This window comes from Coptis chinensis, chromosome 6 (genome assembly GCF_015680905.1).
Source record: "Coptis chinensis isolate HL-2020 chromosome 6, ASM1568090v1, whole genome shotgun sequence".
Taxonomy (NCBI): Eukaryota; Viridiplantae; Streptophyta; class Magnoliopsida; order Ranunculales; family Ranunculaceae; genus Coptis; species Coptis chinensis.
Window position 1 is genome coordinate 20,036,047 of NC_141461.1, and position 18,153 is coordinate 20,054,199.

Consider the following 18,153-nt stretch of genomic DNA (forward strand, 5'->3'; position numbering starts at 1 on the left):
GCAAGTTTTCAAAACCTACAAAATGAATTAAATCCTAATTTTTTGTAGATATAATCTACTAACCATAAAGATCACCTCTATAAAAATCCAACTTGTTTGACAATTTTTAATATTGGCAAACGATGATGGCAAAAACTCGATATTTCTAGACCATTAGATATTTTTTCAAAAGTGGACAATAATTTTTATCTAGGTTAGAGGATATCAACCGAGCTGAAATTTTGTAGAGATGATATTTATGGTCAGTAAATCATATTTACAAAAAATTAAGATTTAATTTATTTTGTAAGTGAAATTGTGAATTGGTTTTAGATTTGGTATTTATTTATATATATGCAAGCCATTTTTTCCAATATGTAAAATGGTTGTTCTCTTAAATAGTTTTCTGTTAATATTTTGCATGTGCAAGAGAAAAAAACAAACACAACTTACCGATACAATAGTCATATAGAAACCTAAACGATCATAGCGTAATATTTGCATGCGCGCAGTGTGTACCACAGTACCACACTACCACTAGGCCCAAAAAAGCTGTACACAGGTTGTTAGTGTACTCAATCCATCAACAATTTCTTATTATCCTCCGTTACTCAATCAGCAAATCCGAGATTTAGTTGGTAAATTAACACTAATTAATGTCAAAGAATTAGAAAAAACAAAAAACTCTCAACTCTTTAAGTGTCTATTTTATTCATGCCTATTACTCTATATATGTCTGGCCGTGCCTCGTATAGTTGTATTACGGAGTACGGAAGTAGTTAAGCACTTAAAGTCAGCAAAACAAAGAACATTCAGAATTAACTAAGTACGGAGAGTATCTTTGACTTGCATAGTATCTTCTATTACAAGAACAACTACAATAGCACTCTTGTAGTCCCCCCTTCTCTTTCTCTCTCACACACACAATGGAAGGTGGTCTTCCAATGCTAAGTTGTCTCTTACAACACACACTAAGAAGCCTCTGTTCATGTTCTGATCCTTCAATTTCTCCCAAATGGGTGTATGCAGTTTTTTGGAGAATTTTACCTAGGAATTACCCTCCACCCAAGTAAGCAAAAACCAAATATACTTTTCATTTCATTCAACACATCATAAAAAAGGGTGTTTCATTTTCATGTATAGATATAAGTTTTTGAGTCACATTGTTACATTTTATTTTTGCAGATGGGATAATAATGGTGGAAGTGTTCTTGATCGTTCTAAAACCAACAAAAGGAACTGGTAATAATGTAGTTTTTTTTTTTTTTTTTTTGCTTACAATAGTTTAAATGTAGAAGTAAGACATACCCTTTTTCTCATTTTGAGTTCTTTGGCTGATTTTTGTATCAGGATTTTAGTTTGGGAAGATGGGTTTTGTGATTTTTGTGAATGTGAAAGAGCTGGAAGTGGATATATAAAGGGAAAATTTGGTGCTGAGGTTTTCTTTAAAATGTCACATGAAGTCTATAACTTTGGGGAAGGGTAAATTTTTTGTTTTTCCAATTTAGACTTTTCTTTGCTATGAAAGTATAATAGATTGTGAGATTTATTTGTGAATAGTGTCTTGGGTGTTTTCAGATTGGTTGGGAAAGTTGCAGCGGAGAACAGCCATAAGTGGGTTTCCAAAGAACACTCTTCTGAGAATGACCCTAGTCAATTTTCTTCATGGAATGGATCAATTGACCCAGTAAGTATATACACATCCATTTTCAACGACAGTGTCACTTCTGTTTTAGCTAAGAGAAATGCCATTTTGATCACTTGAGTACTTATGAACAGCAACCTAAAGCATGGGATGTTCAGTTCAATTCAGGCATTCAAGTAAGTAAATAAAACTCAAAACTTCATATAGAACAATAACCAATTGACCACATTTCTTTTGTAGTCTTTAAGATACTTCATTCTATTATGTTTTTCAGACTATTGCAATTATTTCTGTAAGAGAAGGTCTAATTCAACTGGGTTCTCTTGAAAAGGTTTTTTCCTCCATTTCTCTTTCTCTGTTTGTTTGGGCTTTGTCTCTTTTTTTCCAAAAACTTTATTAATAGAGAAAGGGTATTTCAGATTGTAGAGGATCTCAATCTGGTTATCAACATACAGAGGAAGTTCAGCTATCTACATAGTATACCTGGTGTATTCTCAGTGCAAAGATCGCTTTTAACTACTCAATATCCACACACCATGAAACCAAACATCCAGATGATCAATGAAACGTCTTTCTTTGTTGATGAAAAGAGAAATATAATGGGAGGGAAGAGATGTTATGGAGAAAGACTCGATGAAACACCAAGCAAATCCATGAATTTAGGCTGGAATAATCCACAAACCTTCAGCAACAATGCCGCAGGAGGAGGAGGAGCATTTCCATTTTGGTCTATTCCACCTCTATTACCCACCATGTCTTGCAGTCTTGGAGCATTGTTATCTAAACTACCATCTGTGATCCCTTCAGACAACTCCACTGAAGCTCCAGATACAACTCTTGATATCAACAATGACAGTAGCAGTAGAAGATCAAAAGTTGATGATGGTGGGATTGATCAAATATCTCATATAAAGCTGGAGTCCTGCCTTGGGGAAAGTTTTAAAGATGAAAAACTGAAAACCGAAAACCTTAATTCTAGCATGGAAAATTGAAAATTAGTGCTGTTTAGGCGAGGTAGGAGGTTCTAGGGAAAGTTTGCTGTTCAGTGATTAATTAGGCGGGACGAGGGCCACTTGTTATGTTAAAGAGGGATTTGTGTATGTGGGCTTCCCACCACTTCTTCATAAAGTCAGATTAAAGTTTAAATAATTAGACTATATAAAATTAATGTGTTGTTTTCTTTGGTTGATATGAATTTAAATAAATGTGTTCGTAATATAGCTACTAGCTTTCGCAGTTTCGCCTATCTATGGTGAATTTGGTGACCCTACAAAGCTGAAACACTAAGGTTTTTTTTGTTGCGAATGCGAAAAAGGCGTAATAAATCAAAGATTTCGTCTACCAAATGTCCAAATCCACAAGAATCTGAGGTTGGATTGTAAATCATAGGGATATCTTTCATTAGGGAGACAGAAATATGGAATGCGGTCGCCTGTGGAACCTCAAATGATACAATGTAACAGCACGTTAAACTAGCATGGAGCCCCATTTCCGCTTCCTCTGTGTTCGAGTATATCAATTTTGATGCGCAAGCAAGAAGTGGTTTCTGTCATGGAATACAAAGACTAGGTGTCTAGGTCGCATTCCGCTAAATGCTTGTCTAGTTCTTACCAAGTGGATTTTGAAGTTAAAGCTGCTCTGGTGGGAGTAATTTCAGCCAATCCTAGTGAAAGTCTCATATATATGCTTTCATCGTGTTTACACTTTGTAGGACAAATTCTTATGTAAGATTGGTCAGAATTCACCAAACATTTCACACGCCAAAACTAATATCTGTTTCTATGCTATCAATCATAGTACATATACGTTACACAGACATACATTTTGAACACGTAGTTGTAGTTTAACTATTGGGGTCAGCCGCCGACCAGCATCCGGTTCAACCATAAGTTACATAAATGTTATAAACCTGCATGATATGGTCGGAGCTCAACTAGGAGGCCGTCGTGGTGAATAATTGCACAAAAAAGTAAATTTTTTGTTATACTTGGAATGACCGGCCTGTAGTATGGCTGTATGTTGTGCACACTTTCGAACTCTGTATCACCAACCAGTTAAGAGTGACAAGAGTACTATGGTCTTAACATTTGGACGCATTGTTCAAGAGGATAATATATATGTTGTATACATATATGGCCAAACATATGTGGTGGAAATTGGTTAACTTTCTTTCTCCTCTTCTTCTAGTAGGTCCTCTTCCAGCTTTGAAGAACTTGTGACATGTCTCCAAGCAATGGAGTGCAGCCCGACACTCTCAAAGTGGTCCATTCGACCAAAGGAAAGAAAGGTACACACATCAAATGGTCCTTCTTAAAGTTGCATTCTTTGTCGAGCATATAGGTGTTTCACAAGAAGTATGATAGTTCCTATTCAGATTGAGATTTTTCAGGTGTTAATGTGAAGATGATAAGTGATTAGTACCTTAAGCATTGGTTCCATATGAAGTCTCATTCTTAGTTGTGGGGGCTGCATGTGTCATGTGTGTGCTTGCTTTGAGGGGTTGAATCTGACCAAGGATTAGGTTTTTTTAAGGGAGGTTAGCTCATCTACTATTTTTTCGGTGTATACTTATGTGGGATCAAGAGCACGTTGATTTGGATCGATCGATCTGCAGCTTTGTTTGCTGTTGATCGGATGATGAGATGTGGCAATTACACAGATTGTTGAGATATTGTCTCTATACCTTGATTAAGTGATAATTATACACCACAGATTTAATTTGTTCATTTGCTATGTATGTGTACTTTCTCCGAATAGTGCTTTAGTTATATACTTATATGCAATTTCTATTTTGTCTGGAGAACTCTTTGGAGCTAACCCCCCTCCCATTTTTTTTTTTTTTTTAACGTCAGAGATGGGCGGAGCCTATATTTTTCTATCCCTTTAAAAGTAGAGCGAAAGTCAACAGATTTTACTCTCTATCATTAATTTCCTCTTTATATATCTGAAGATTTTATTCTAAAACTCTATTTTACTCTATATATAAAGAAAGTAAAATAGAGATAGAAAGAAGAAAATCTTTATATATATACATGTAAAAATAATGATAGAGAGAAAAATATATCGACTTTTTTAAATTTCATTTTGTTGACTTTAGTTCTACTTTATTGACTTTAACACTACTTTTAAAGGGATAGAGAGCTATTGGACTCAGCCTTACAAATGTTGTTATTTTCTTTCGGTAGGTTTTGGGCTTTGTGAACGTCACAAAGCAAGAGTCCAAACTTTTTTCTTTTGTACGTATTTTAAACTGCCTATATATATATATATATAAAGGCCAAGGAGGATTTTGAGAAACCAACTTTTATTTATTTAAATTATTAATCAGAATAGGTATTGTTCTGTTCATTGTTGTGAGTATTAAGTGCTATTTAATTTTATCGCCTTACATGTGTTTGTAAGACAATTAAGAACCACTTGAAGTTTGGTGCTTCTCTATTTAGCATTCTTCTTGTGAAATCCCAATGAGCGTGGGTGATAACCAATGATAACATTCCAGCAAAAAAGATAACTGATGATAACAGAGTTTGGGGTTAAACCGTTAAACTACTCTGTCTCAATTGTTTCTTATTTCACTGAAGACCATTATCAAATTTAAAATAACTAGTAAACATGCGTGCTATTAAAGAAAATAGGGGTGGAGAAAATTAAAGGAACAAACTTATGTAAATTAGAATAGTAATATATTACATCTGTTTGAATGGATTATATAATATGGTTTAGATTAATACAGGTCGAGGTCTGACAAAACTCATATTAGGTTTTTTTTAAAGAAAAATATAAATAAGAAAAAAAAACACTTCAATACACTAGATGTGTTCGTCGTTCAATTCAATTTTTTCTACAATTCCATATTGCGAATAAATATATTCGAAAAGGTATTAAACCATCTGTAATTTAGTCAATATATAATTATTAGTGCATATGCCACAAACTAATTTACCAAAAAAATAGGTATTATGTTGATGAAGTTAACCTTTGTGTTGTTGGTTATGTAATTATCTTGTCGAGCATTTATATGTAATTGAGGCATATTGTTGGATTCATATAAGTGTACTACATGTGAGATATAAAAATATTATATCATAGTGTGTGTAAGTACCCTCCGTTCTCAAATATATCACTACATTACATGTGTCCACACACCAGGTTGTATCTTCACAGCTCGTACATCACCAAGTCGTACCACGCCACCAGGACGTAACAACGGCCCAAACTCAGGTCGTTCCAAATATCAAACACAGCAATATATAGAAGCAAATGATCTACCGCGATCCTTAAGCTCAGTCAACGCACCAATCAAGGAAACATTTACTTTGTAACGCATCAGAAGTAATGACGAATCATCAAGATAGCACAAAATATGAATCTACACTTGACAATGGCCTGGAGCAAATAAGGAAAGTCAGCTCAAACATCTATAAGTAGAGAGAGATGAACTACGTAAGACTTGATTCAAGTTTATCCAAGAAACTTGATACGTAGGCAACTCTTATCCCAAGAAAGAGTGCAATCATTCCCTATCAAACTCAACATCAGGTCGTAGGTACAAAATCTACACCTCTACATTGGCGCCGTCTGCTGGGATGCTTTCTTGAGAAAAACACCCACACTATTTTCTCAAGCCCACGAAACTGGTTAGAAAACCACCATGGAAGCACAACTACAAGCTCTAGTAGATCAAGTCAAGTTTTTCCACGAATCATTTACCACGCTCCAGCAAGAGAACCAAGCTATGCACCAGCAAACCACTTCCAACACCAACAACGTGACTCCAGACGCCATCGACAACAATGCGGTCACAACCCTCACTACAACCACTAATCAGCGCCTCGATGACCTCACCAAACAACTGGAGAAATCAGGCGAAAAAGCCAGCGCAGCCCAGATCGTTCATAAGATGCTCTAGTCATACAAGACGTCACCATTCACCACTGAAGTCAGGGACAACAACCTCCCACAGATTTTATCCAACCAAAGTTCCCGTTTACGACGGTAGCTCATATCCAGGCCAGCACATAGCTCGCTTCAGCCAAATCCTGGCGATATACAGCGCTCCAGACTATGACTACCTAAAGTGCAAACTCTTTCCTGCCATCTTGAAGAATGGAGCATTAGACTGGTTCTACACGCTCACTCTTGATTCAATCCACAACTTCGACAAGCTGGCCAAAACATTCGCAGCAGAGTTCGTCCACAACAGGAAGAAACAAGCCGACTTAGACTCACTGTTCCAGCTGAAGCAAGCACACGGTGAGACTATTTGTGCTTTCCTAGGACGTTTCAAGAAGGAACTCCTATCAATGGAGCCAGGCCTCAAGGACAGCTTTGCAACCTCTGCATTCACCAACCCCCTCCTAGATGACTCCGAACTAGCAGGGTCTTTCATGCGCAACAAGCCAGAATGCCTAGACGACCTGTACCACAGAGTCGACAAGTACATAAAATATGAAGAATGGATGGCCCAGGGCAAAGGCAAAGAAGTCTTCGCAGTAAGCGACAAACGGGGACCCAAAGAAAGGAATCAGTCCTCAGGCAACAACAAGGGCAACAACTCCCACAAACCATCGTACACCAAAAGAGAATTCTCCAACTTCTCCAGGACACCAAGCTATATCCTGAAGAAGATATATACAACACCTTACTTCAAACCAAACATCAACAAGGTGATAGCAATACCAAGACATCCATACTGCCACTTCCACAAACTCCACTACCATGACAGTGATGAATGTTGGAGCCTCAAGCACTACCTCCAAGACTTAGTCGAAGAGGGAAAACTGAAAGAGTTCTTGCCAGAAAGCGACCTCATGCATAAACTGAATGCCAACCGCAATAGAAGCAGGAGCCGTAGTCATGAACGACCTACTCGCAGAAGGAGCAGAAACATAACAGCCCGACGATCTAAATCTCCAAGTCGGTTGAGGCACAACAGGAGACAACACTCCTCCAATCACAACGAGGAAAAGATAATCCACATGATTACAAACACCTCCAACAACAAGACCTCCAGTCGTGAAAAGCACAAGTGTGTAGGAGCACTGCAAGAAATCTACCACCTATCCCACAAAGCTGAAGTAAAAACTCCTACCAACTCTCAAACTACAACCGCAATAGCATTCACCGAGGAAGATCTTGACAAGGTGTGCTTACCCCATAATGATGCTCTGGTAGTGCACGTCAAGATCAACGGATGGATAGTTAAGCGGGTCCTAATAGATCCAGGCAGCTCCTACGACATCTTTTTCTACCAAACTTACAAGGATATGCACATGCCAGACTCGGTGATGATAGAGTAAAATGTGCCACTCTACGGGTTCAATGGAGACCACACAGATGTCATTGGAGACGTCATGCTACCAGTCTCCATTGGAGAAAAAGAGGGCATGGTTAAGACCTCAACACACTTCAGTGTGATTGATGTCAAGTCATCATACACTGCCATCTTAAGACGCAGGTGGATTCACAAGATCCAAGTAGTTCTATCAACCTTACACCAAGTCCTACGATTTCCAGGACCCTGAGGCATCATGGAGCTCAGTAGCAACCAACTAGAAGCTCATCGATGCAATCAAGTCAGCACAACAACCAAGACCAAAACTCAGGTCGTCCAGACAAAAGACATCCCAAAGCTGCAAGATCCTCAAGCTTCCACCACTCCAGCATCAGCAATAGAAAAGCTCAAGGAAAAACAAGCACAAGTCGAACATGGAGAGAAAGTCAATTTGGGCACAAATGATAACCCAAAATTTGTTTATATAGGGGCTAATTTAGACCCCAAGCTCAAGGAGCTACTTGTCAATTTTCTATGTCTCAATAAAGATGTTTTTTCTTGGTCGTATATCGATATGCCAGGAATCGACCCTTAGGTTGCTTGCCACAAATTATATGTAGATCCAACTATAAAACTTATCAAACAACGACTTAGGAAACTTGCACTTAAATTTCCAAAAGCCATAAATGAAGAGATAGAAAAGCTCAAAAAAGTTGGATTCATCAGAGAAGTCGAGTACCCGACTTGGTTAGCTAACATTGTAGCCGTTCCTAAGAAAAATGGTTAGATACAACTCTGCATAGACTTCACCAACGTCAACAAGCATTGCCCAAAAGATAGCTTCCCCTACCCAGGATTGACATACTGGTAGATGAAACTTGCGGTCATGAACTGCTATCATTTATGGATCCATATAACGGATACAACTAGATACCACTTGCAGAATAATACCAGGAAAAAACATCCCTCATAACTAAACAAGAAACATTCTGCTACAACGTCCTACCATTCGGCTTGAAGAACGTCGGTGCGACCTACCAGAGACTTGTCACAAAAATGTTCAAAGACTTACTGGGCGACACTATGGAAGTCTACATAGATAACAAGGTAGTCAAAAGCGCAAAGGCGGGCGATCACATTTCTCACCTGCAAGAAACCTTTGAAAGATTGCACCAAAACAAAATGAAGCTCAATCCATCAAAATGTGTATTAGGGGTAGCCTCAGGGAAACTCTTAGGGTACCTCGTCTCACAAAGACGTATTGAAGCAAACCCAAAACAAATACGAGCTCTCCTTGAAATGTCATAACCAACTTCCAAACAACAAATTCATAAGCTATTTGTCATGGTTTCAACCCTCAACAGATTCATCTCACATGCATCTGACAAATGCAAACCGTTCTTGCAAATACTAAAGAAGGGTACAACATTTAAATGGACAGACGAATGCCACAAAGCATTCAACGACCTGAAGGCTTACCTATCAACTCCGCCCATCCTGTCTAAACCAAATGAAGGAGAGACACTGGGGCTTTACCTTGCGACTACCGATTTTGCCATCAGCTCGGTCCTCTTTCACGAAAGTGAGGGAATCGAAAACTAGTCTATTTCACAAGCAAAACATTGGCAGATTCATAAAAGCATTACTCTTCAATTGAGAAAACAATGTTATCTTTATTATACTCTGGTCACAAGTTTCGACCATACTTCCAGGTTCATAGCATTAAGGTCATAACAGATGTACCCATCAAGCAGGTCTTGAGTTCAAACAACAAAATAGCCCGCATGGCCAAATGGGCTAAAGAACTCAAAGAACATCACATCGAATTTTTTCCTAGAACGTCTCGCAAAGGTCAGGTCGTTGCCGACTTCCTTGCTGACTTCCTTGTTGAAGATATCAACTGGGAACCCGAGCTCATAACTTCACTCCATCAACCAACCATCCCAGACACATGACACCTTTATGTAGATGGAGCTTGCAACAACAGCGGTAGTGGAATGGGGGCTGTGTTAACTTCACCAGAAGGTACCCAGCTACAAAAGTCAATCAAGATCGATTTCGGAACATCCAACAACGAAGTGAAATATAAAACGTTAATCACAGGCCTCCGCATGACACAACAACTACAAGTTCGAAAGCTCAAAGCTTACAGCGACTCACAACTAATCGTCAAATAGATCACCAAAGAGTATGTGACAAACGGAGCAAACTTAGCTAAGTACGCTCAGGTCATCAATGATATCATCAGCTTATTCACAACATTCTCCTTGGAACACATTTCCTGAGAGGATAACAGACATGCAGACAGCCTGGCTTTCTTAGCCTCAAAGACCCAAAAGGCATGTCCTAGCACAGTTTACATTGATATCCTAAAGAGGCCCGCCTACTAACATGAAAGTGTCAATAGCTTCATGGACTTCCAGCCCTCATCTGAAGAAGAGATCACTCAATCTTGGATAGGCCCATTTTTGAAATTTATCTTACATGGCAAGCTCCCATCAGAGGCAAGAAATATTCGTGCTACACAATTTCGAGCTCCTAGATACATCATGATTAACGGACGATTGTTCCGTAAATCTGTAAGAGGACCCCACCTAAGGTGCATAACTCCACACAAAGACCAACTTATCTTCGACAAAATTCACAAAGGCGAATGTAGCAAGATCTATGGCTCATAAAGCAATCCCCAAGGATATTATTGGCCAGCCATGCACATCAAGGCAAAGAAGTATGTTCTCAAATGCCACCAATGTCAAACATTTGGCCACAACCACCTAAGTAGTCCAACACGGGAGTTGATTAACATAGCTAGCCCGTGGCCTTTTCATATGTAGGGAATAGACATCATGGGACCATTTATCCCACAAAAGAAAACAAGACTCAAATACGTCATTGCAGCCACATATTACTTCACCAAATGGGTTGAGGCAATCCCACTTGTTCAAGTCAAGGAAATTCACGCATCAACTTCATATGGACCAATATCAACACAAGATTTGGTCTACCCCACACCCTCATCATGGACAACGGAACCCAATTTGCTGGCACACAAGTCAAGGCATTCCTACAAAAATGGTGCATCACTCAAGCATTTTCGACACCTAGATATGCACAAAACAATGGCTAAGCAAAGGCCACAAACAAATCCATCAAAGAGAATCTCCAAAAGAAGTAGGAGAGCAAGAAAAGCCAATGGCCAGAACAACTCGAAAACATCTTATGGGCATACAGAACAACAGCTCGAGCCAGTACCAACGAGTCTCCTTTAACACTTTGCTTCGGAACAGAAGTAGTCATACCATTATAACTTACAATCATAACAACAGGTTCTGACATCGTCGAATCAGGAGAAAATGACAACATCTTATCCAAAGAAGTAGACCTCCTAGAGGAGCGAAAGGAAACTACTGCAATATCCCTAGCTCGGTATCACCAAACCATCCAATGATCTTATAAGAAGAAGGTCGTCCCAAGATCTTTCCAAATGGCAACCTAGTCCTCAAAAAGACCTTAGCACCAGCCAAGCTTGACCTAAATTGGAAAGGCCTATACATAGTTCACAAAGTCGTTGGAAATGGAGCTTACTGGATCAAAACTCAGCTCGGTGATGTGCTTCCCCGACCTTGGAATATAGCTCTACTCAAGCATTTTTACTAATAATTTGTCTCTAGATGTATCAATCAATATGAATAAAAAATTCATCAGAATTTCACGTATAAATGTTATTCTTGCATTACATGAGTACCACACATCTTGCACTCGCTACCTAATCTGAGATATCAAAGTAACCGACCTAGCACCAACGCCAGGATTAAGCATGACTTAACTATAATTACCATGCAATGGTTAATTATCAATCAAATTCAATCCAAGGATCCCTAAAAGGACCGCAAATCAACCTAGCACCAACGCCAGGGTTAAGCACGGCTCAACTATAATTACAACGCAATGGTTAATTAATAATCAAATTCAATCTACAGTCCCTTAAAAGGACCGCAAATCAACTTAACACCAACGCCAGGGTTAAGAACGATTCACTGTAATTGCCACGCAAAGGCTAATTATCAGTCAAATACAATCCAAGGTACCACTAAAAGGACTACAAGTTAACTTAAGGCCTTTGAAAGGGTTAAGTTTGACTCAACTATAATTACCACTCAAAGGCTAATTATCAGTAAAAAATCAATAAGAAGTTCCCCCAAAAGGAACCACTCAATTAATACACACACCTAAGGACACGAAGAAACCTAGGTGCCAATTCAACTACGCGCATTTATTAGGTCGCACACAAGCACCTACAACTTACAATCATCAGACGATCTATCAAAGTATGACAAGTTGTCGAGCCTACTACTATGCAGCATAGGTGGTCAAATAACAAAATAAAAAGCAAGAGAAGCAATCACATTCATACAAAATTCACAGACAATCTCATTTCAAAACAAGTAAGTAATTTAAATATTTTTACTTAATACAATTTCGGTTATATACTAGAGGCCGGCCCCCAAGTTATTATGGGAAAATGACCTCAGCATCCCCATCAAAATAAAGTTATCAGTATCAGTAACAAAAATAGTTCAAAAACTTCATCCATGCATCATCAATCAAATTACAAGAAGAACAAAATTAGTTGACACGAGGTAGATTCTCCACATTCAAGGGGTCCAATTGGTAGCCCTCTTCACCAACATAGTCACTAGCCGAATCACCACTTGCATTCATCACTTCATTTGTAGCATCTTCAGTGGGCTGAGCAGCTGGAGCAGCACCCAGGTCGGTTGGTAGATCAGATCGTCTACTAGCATCTACAATAGTACTTTCTATATATAGTTACTGTTGCAACCCCATTTTCAATAGACCTTTTGAGGGTTTTGTACTTACGTTCTAGCTAGCTCCATATAATCATCCACCAGAACGTAGACATCACCACTCTCTACCAGATCAACTAGGTCGTTATATTCATTTTGAGCTCGCTCAACAACGGCCTGTGATTGTTTGCTCTCAACAACCCAATGTGCTACCTCCACCCTTGAAGCATCAAGAGATGGTTGCAATAAGGCCACCTCCCAGCCAAATCCCTGACTTGAGCCCTCAGCCCCACCACTTCAGCCCGTTCAACCTCTTGCACATCTAGCAACTTGTCATAAGACTCCTTGGCAATATCCAGCTCTTTCTTGTACAGGTCGGAGATAGTTGCCATCTCTCTCAGCTTCCTATACATCGCCAAAACCTGACAAAATAACAAAATAAGTCAAAAAGCAATAACGCAAAAGACAAAACAAAAACTCATATCAGAAGAACACTTACAAAACAGATCGAGCGATCCATGTCTTTTAGGTTCGTCTCTAGATCCTTCCTAGTCTCCAGCTGATGCATATCTCCATCTAGGGCAATACTCTTCAGTAGTCCATTTGCAACCAGTGAAGACTTGAAACTGCAGTCCCTATTCTTCACTAGCCGAGTCAACCCAATCACGGGGTCATAGTAGGTGACCGTTCTATCCAGAACGTTAGACTCACCAGCCAAGGGTGGAATTTGAGTTAAACAAGCCGAGCTTTACCATGCTCAAGCTCGGCTCGCTAATTACACAAGCTTTAAATTGAGCTCGAGTTCGACTCATATAGTTAAAGGAGCGAGCTCGAGCCGAGCTTAAATAAGCCAAGCCCAAGCCGAGCCCAAGCCGCTCGGTTATTTTACACTATAAATATGCTAGTTGAGCTAAACGAGCCGAGCTTCATCAAGCTCATTTGTTATACAATCTTTAATTTGAGGTTGAGCTCAGCTTATATAGCTAAACGAGTGAGCTCGAGCCGAGCTCCGAGCCCTCGGCTCAAATTCCACCCTTAACCAGCCTTATCACCTCGGAGAGGACTCCCAGACCCTTTACATTTTTGGGCAGTTAGCTCAGTATCACTAGCCTTCTTCTTGCCCCTAGCATCAGCCACCCCCACATCAACCGCCAACTCTTTCAAGTTCATCCTTTTCAAAGGAGCACGACCTAATGAAGAACGACCTTCTACTACAACAGGTCATTCCTCATACTCAGTTCGGGTCCTCTTAGCCCCTTTAGGCTCACCGACCTCAGCCCGCCTCTTCAGCTAAGGCCTATGAAAGGAAGCGGGAGCATCACCACCTCCCCCAACACTCCCACCTCCACGACCCCCCTATCACTTTCACCCCCCTCAGGTCATCTGGATACAAGACGACTACCAGAGCCTCCTCCAACCGTTCTTACTCCAGAAATAGGCACCCTCCTTTGATTCTTGATAAACGTAAAAACTCAACTAGATTACTCTAACTTAGTTCTTACGGTATCAATTATTTTATTTTCTACTCTCACATATATATTCATTCAATATATAGAGTACGAGATCGTTCCACTCTTAACTCTCTAGACTTAAACGAATTCAATTACACAAACACAAGGAATAATGGTGAGAGTAATGAGATGTGAAATTTCTATTCTAAATAACAACTATTCTAACAAGCAATCATCCTCACATGGCTTCCTTAACTTCCTCTAATGGAGGTTTTAGCCTAATATAATTATACTATCATTCCCAATACAAGAAAAGTAATAACAAGTCATAATTTAATAACTAATTTAAACTTTATAAATATAATTTTAACAATAGTCTAAGAATCAAAATGAAGATAACCTAATTTAGGAATTTAAAACAACTGAAACTAAATAAGAATTTAATCAATAACTAAATTGAAATGAAAACTAATACTTTATTATAAAACTAATAGTGATTCTAAATAATAATCTACTTTGTTCTAACACTAATTAATTGAAGGTAAAAACTAGATCTAAAACAAGCTATTCTAACTAATTAATGGAGTCTAACCTCATTTTCTAATCTAGATCTAACTATCCTTAAGAGTTAAGTCTTCTCCATACAAATGAAGGAGACCAGATCCACTTTTTCGTGCATGGGCTGAGGAGCCATGTTTTGGGCCGAAAAATCGAGCCCAAAACCCAATTTCTTCAGTCCACATAGGCTTTTTCAGCTGGATTTGACTTCCACGGACTTTTCTCTCACTTTTGCTCCTCTAATTGGGTCAAGGCTTGGACCATTGGAAAGCTCTTTCCGATCCGGTCATTTTAACATAAGGTAGGCCCAATTCCGAGGTCTGAGTCCAAAAATACGGCCTTCGGATGTTCTACTGACTTTTATGCGCTGTTTTTGCCTGCGTTGACTTTGACTTTTCAGCTTTGACCGGGCTTTAAAAAGGCCTTTTCTCCTTGAATCTTGGCCTTTAATCACAGAACTTCTTAGCAACCGACCCTTGCTCCTTTATCTCATAAAAGGGGCACATTTATCTGCATATTCGACTCCAATGCCTGAAATACATAAGAACACGATAGCAGTACTAACTTTTACTTATTAATTACATAATTGGTCAAAAGCGATATTGTTATAAAACTACAGTTTTGGGCTCTTATCAAACCACCCCAAATATCATTTTGCATGTCCTTAAGCAAATATGAGAAATTAGAATAAGTGACCAAAAATGGAGTTCTAATTAATCTCGTTTCGCCGAGTGCGATTGCATTGACCATATGCAACAAGGCCTTAAACCACTAGGAATTCCCAAGTGGACGAGTTATAGCCTCGTGAGAGTTTTCCAGTGAAGGTACTCACAAACTTCATCTATACTACAATGAGTAAGAAATAAAACTATTGTTTCCTTATTTATGTCTCAATGATCTATACATCTCACTAGTATTTAAGCAAGAATGATCATTCTAAAACTTAAACTAATACATGTATAATAATCAAATCATCTTAAGATAAACCACTATACAATGAACTATGATATGAAATGCAATGGCAGGTCCGTTTCTGAAACTTTTGGGTAGCGTACCTAAGTAGGTTCTCACAAGGAATGTGTCAAAACACATAACACTCTGATTTTTCTACTCAAGTTTGCTAACTCTAGTGTGCAGTGGGCACACGTTTCCTCACAATCTCAATGACAATCCAAGGAAGCCGAGGTCAATCAAACACATCTACCACTTACTATCACACCAACCTATTCCTAATTAAGTTAGAAGTCTTTATTAGGTGATACGAGGTGTAGGTATTGGTTAAAGAATGAAGAAAATGGATATTCAAAATGACAAGTCTGAGAAAATAGGGTCTTCATATTATGTAACTAGAGAAAATCTTGTTCATTTGCTTCTACACTTTGTTTCCATCCTTAGTCTTTTTATTTTGGCTTTTTGACTCCATTTATTCTATTTTTGGAGTTTTTATTATATTTTTATTTTTATTTTCTTTTCTTTGGATGGATTTTTTTTTTTGAAGCAACTAACTAATTTTTGTTTACACAGGTTTTTCTCTTTTATTTTCTTCACTCATCCTATTTCTTAGACTTATCTAGATAGGTAGGCTGATTTTATTTTTTATTTTATTTTATTGAGTAAAAGATTTGTGGTTTGTGAAAAGGCTAATGAAAGGCTCAGTGGGGTGACTAGCGGATAATAAATTTCATATAGGTGTGAATTTCTGGCTATATCGATCCAAAGAGGGGCCTAAATTAAACTTAGGATATGGTGTGGTGTTCAAGCAAGTGGATGTGTGATTTCTCTACTTTCGAATTTACTTCTCCCTTGTGTCATCACTCAGATATTTCACTCTTATGAGGCTTTTAGGCTAGATGCTCACAGGATATGTATTAAGTACTCTAACTTAGGTCTCAGAAAAATACTGCAAAGTACAATCAAAGATGCTCATGCAAGATGTTCGTGAAATGATGCAATGACTATTACCTACGTATTAATCTATGTTTCAAAAATTAAATCCTAATTCAAGTACTATGTGAGATTTCTAGACTAATATCATCAAGGAGAAGGGAACAATACCATTATCACTAAGTGTTTAGTATAAACAATATATAAACAATACCATTATAAAGAAAAGTGCATAATTTACATCCTAAAAGTGTCTAATTTTTGCGAATGTTTCTATCCCACCCCCAAACAATCGAACGTTTTGTCCTCAAAGTATAAAGAGATAAGGAAAAAATTTACCATATAAACGTGGCAAAAATTGGTAGTACCTGTAACATAAATATTGTAAAGAAGATATGATAACATGAAACACAATTAACTGTTACGTACTAACTAACACAAATTCTACTTGAGTAAACATGACAGGCAAAGGGTGACAAAAAGATTTGAAATGAAATACCAAAATACGCCACCCTCAAACAAAATTTGAAACTCTTTTGAAGTTTGTAAAACTTTGTGGCCTATACTCCATGAAGGTGGTATTTTACAAGAAATTATATGGGTCTTTTAAAGTCAAATTCCCCTAGACTTAATGTGAGGTCGTTTTAAGTCAGATTCCCCTAGACTGTGCACACCCCCAAACAAGCAAGAATTGGGGTGACACAAAATGGATGATGCGTGGTCAACTATAAACTAATAGCCGAAAGAGTTGGGTGTCACTACACCATAACAGGCTATTTGCAACGGTAAAAAACCGTTGCGAATAATTTTCGCAACGCTTTTTAAGCGTTGCAAATAGGGCGTCGGTAAAGTGTTGGAAATATTTGCAACGGTTTTTTGCCGTTGCAAACCAAATTTTCCAACGGTTATTTACCGTTGCAGAGTGACAATTACTAACGGTTAAAAAGCGTTGCAAAGCAAGCGTTGCAAACCAAATTTTCCAACGGTTATTTACCGTTGCAGAGTGACAATTACTAACGGTTAAAAAGCGTTGCAAAGCAAGCGTTGCAAAGCAAGCATTGCAAACCAAATTTTCCAATGGTTATTAACCGTTGCAGAGTGGCAATTACTAACGGTTAAAAAGCGTTGCAAAGCAAGAGTTGCAAACCAAATTTTCCAACGGTTATTAACCGTTGCAGAGTGACAATTAGATGCTTTAATTTTTTTGCTTTGCAACGGTTTAAAACCGTTACTAATGTGTTGATATTGTAAAAAAAATTATTTTTATTTTTTTTCTTGCCCTAAATTTGAACCTCCCCGGTTTCATATAGAAACAAAGAAAATTACCAATGCTTTTGCAAATAGGGCCGAAAAGGAATTAATCAAAACAGGGAGCATTTGTATTATGGTTTGATCCCCGATCAAAGATCTACGATGTTATATATTCATGTGTTTCTCCTTCCAATTGCACTTTCCTTCCCTCTCTAAAAAGCACTACTACAAAATATTTAGGATTACAATATTTAATATTTAGGATGACATTTTGAGATAATGGTTTCCTTGACAAATCAATAA

At 38.2% G+C, this 18,153-nt stretch overlaps 1 protein-coding gene across 1 annotated transcript; it reads left to right on the forward strand.

Annotated features, from left to right (window-relative positions):
• The first annotated feature begins 799 nt into the window (after positions 1-799).
• LOC147492003 (uncharacterized) lies at positions 800-2,804 on the forward strand. Its single transcript, XM_086565678.1, has 7 exons — positions 800-1,048; positions 1,165-1,221; positions 1,330-1,461; positions 1,558-1,666; positions 1,759-1,800; positions 1,899-1,955; positions 2,044-2,804. The coding sequence occupies exons 1-7, from the start codon at positions 906-908 to the stop codon at positions 2,614-2,616; spliced, it is 1,113 nt and encodes a 370-aa protein (XP_086421804.1). The 5' UTR covers positions 800-905; the 3' UTR covers positions 2,617-2,804.
• The last annotated feature ends 15,349 nt before the right edge of the window (positions 2,805-18,153 follow it).

Coding starts and splice junctions, on each gene's coding strand:
- LOC147492003 (XM_086565678.1), top strand. CDS start 906: ATGGAAGGTGGTCTTCCAATGCTAAGTTGTCTCTTACAACACACACTA. Junction 1,222..1,329: donor AAAACCAACAAAAGGAACTG/GTAATAATGTAG, acceptor TTTTTGTATCAG/GATTTTAGTTTGGGAAGATG. Junction 1,801..1,898: donor AGTTCAATTCAGGCATTCAA/GTAAGTAAATAA, acceptor TATGTTTTTCAG/ACTATTGCAATTATTTCTGT.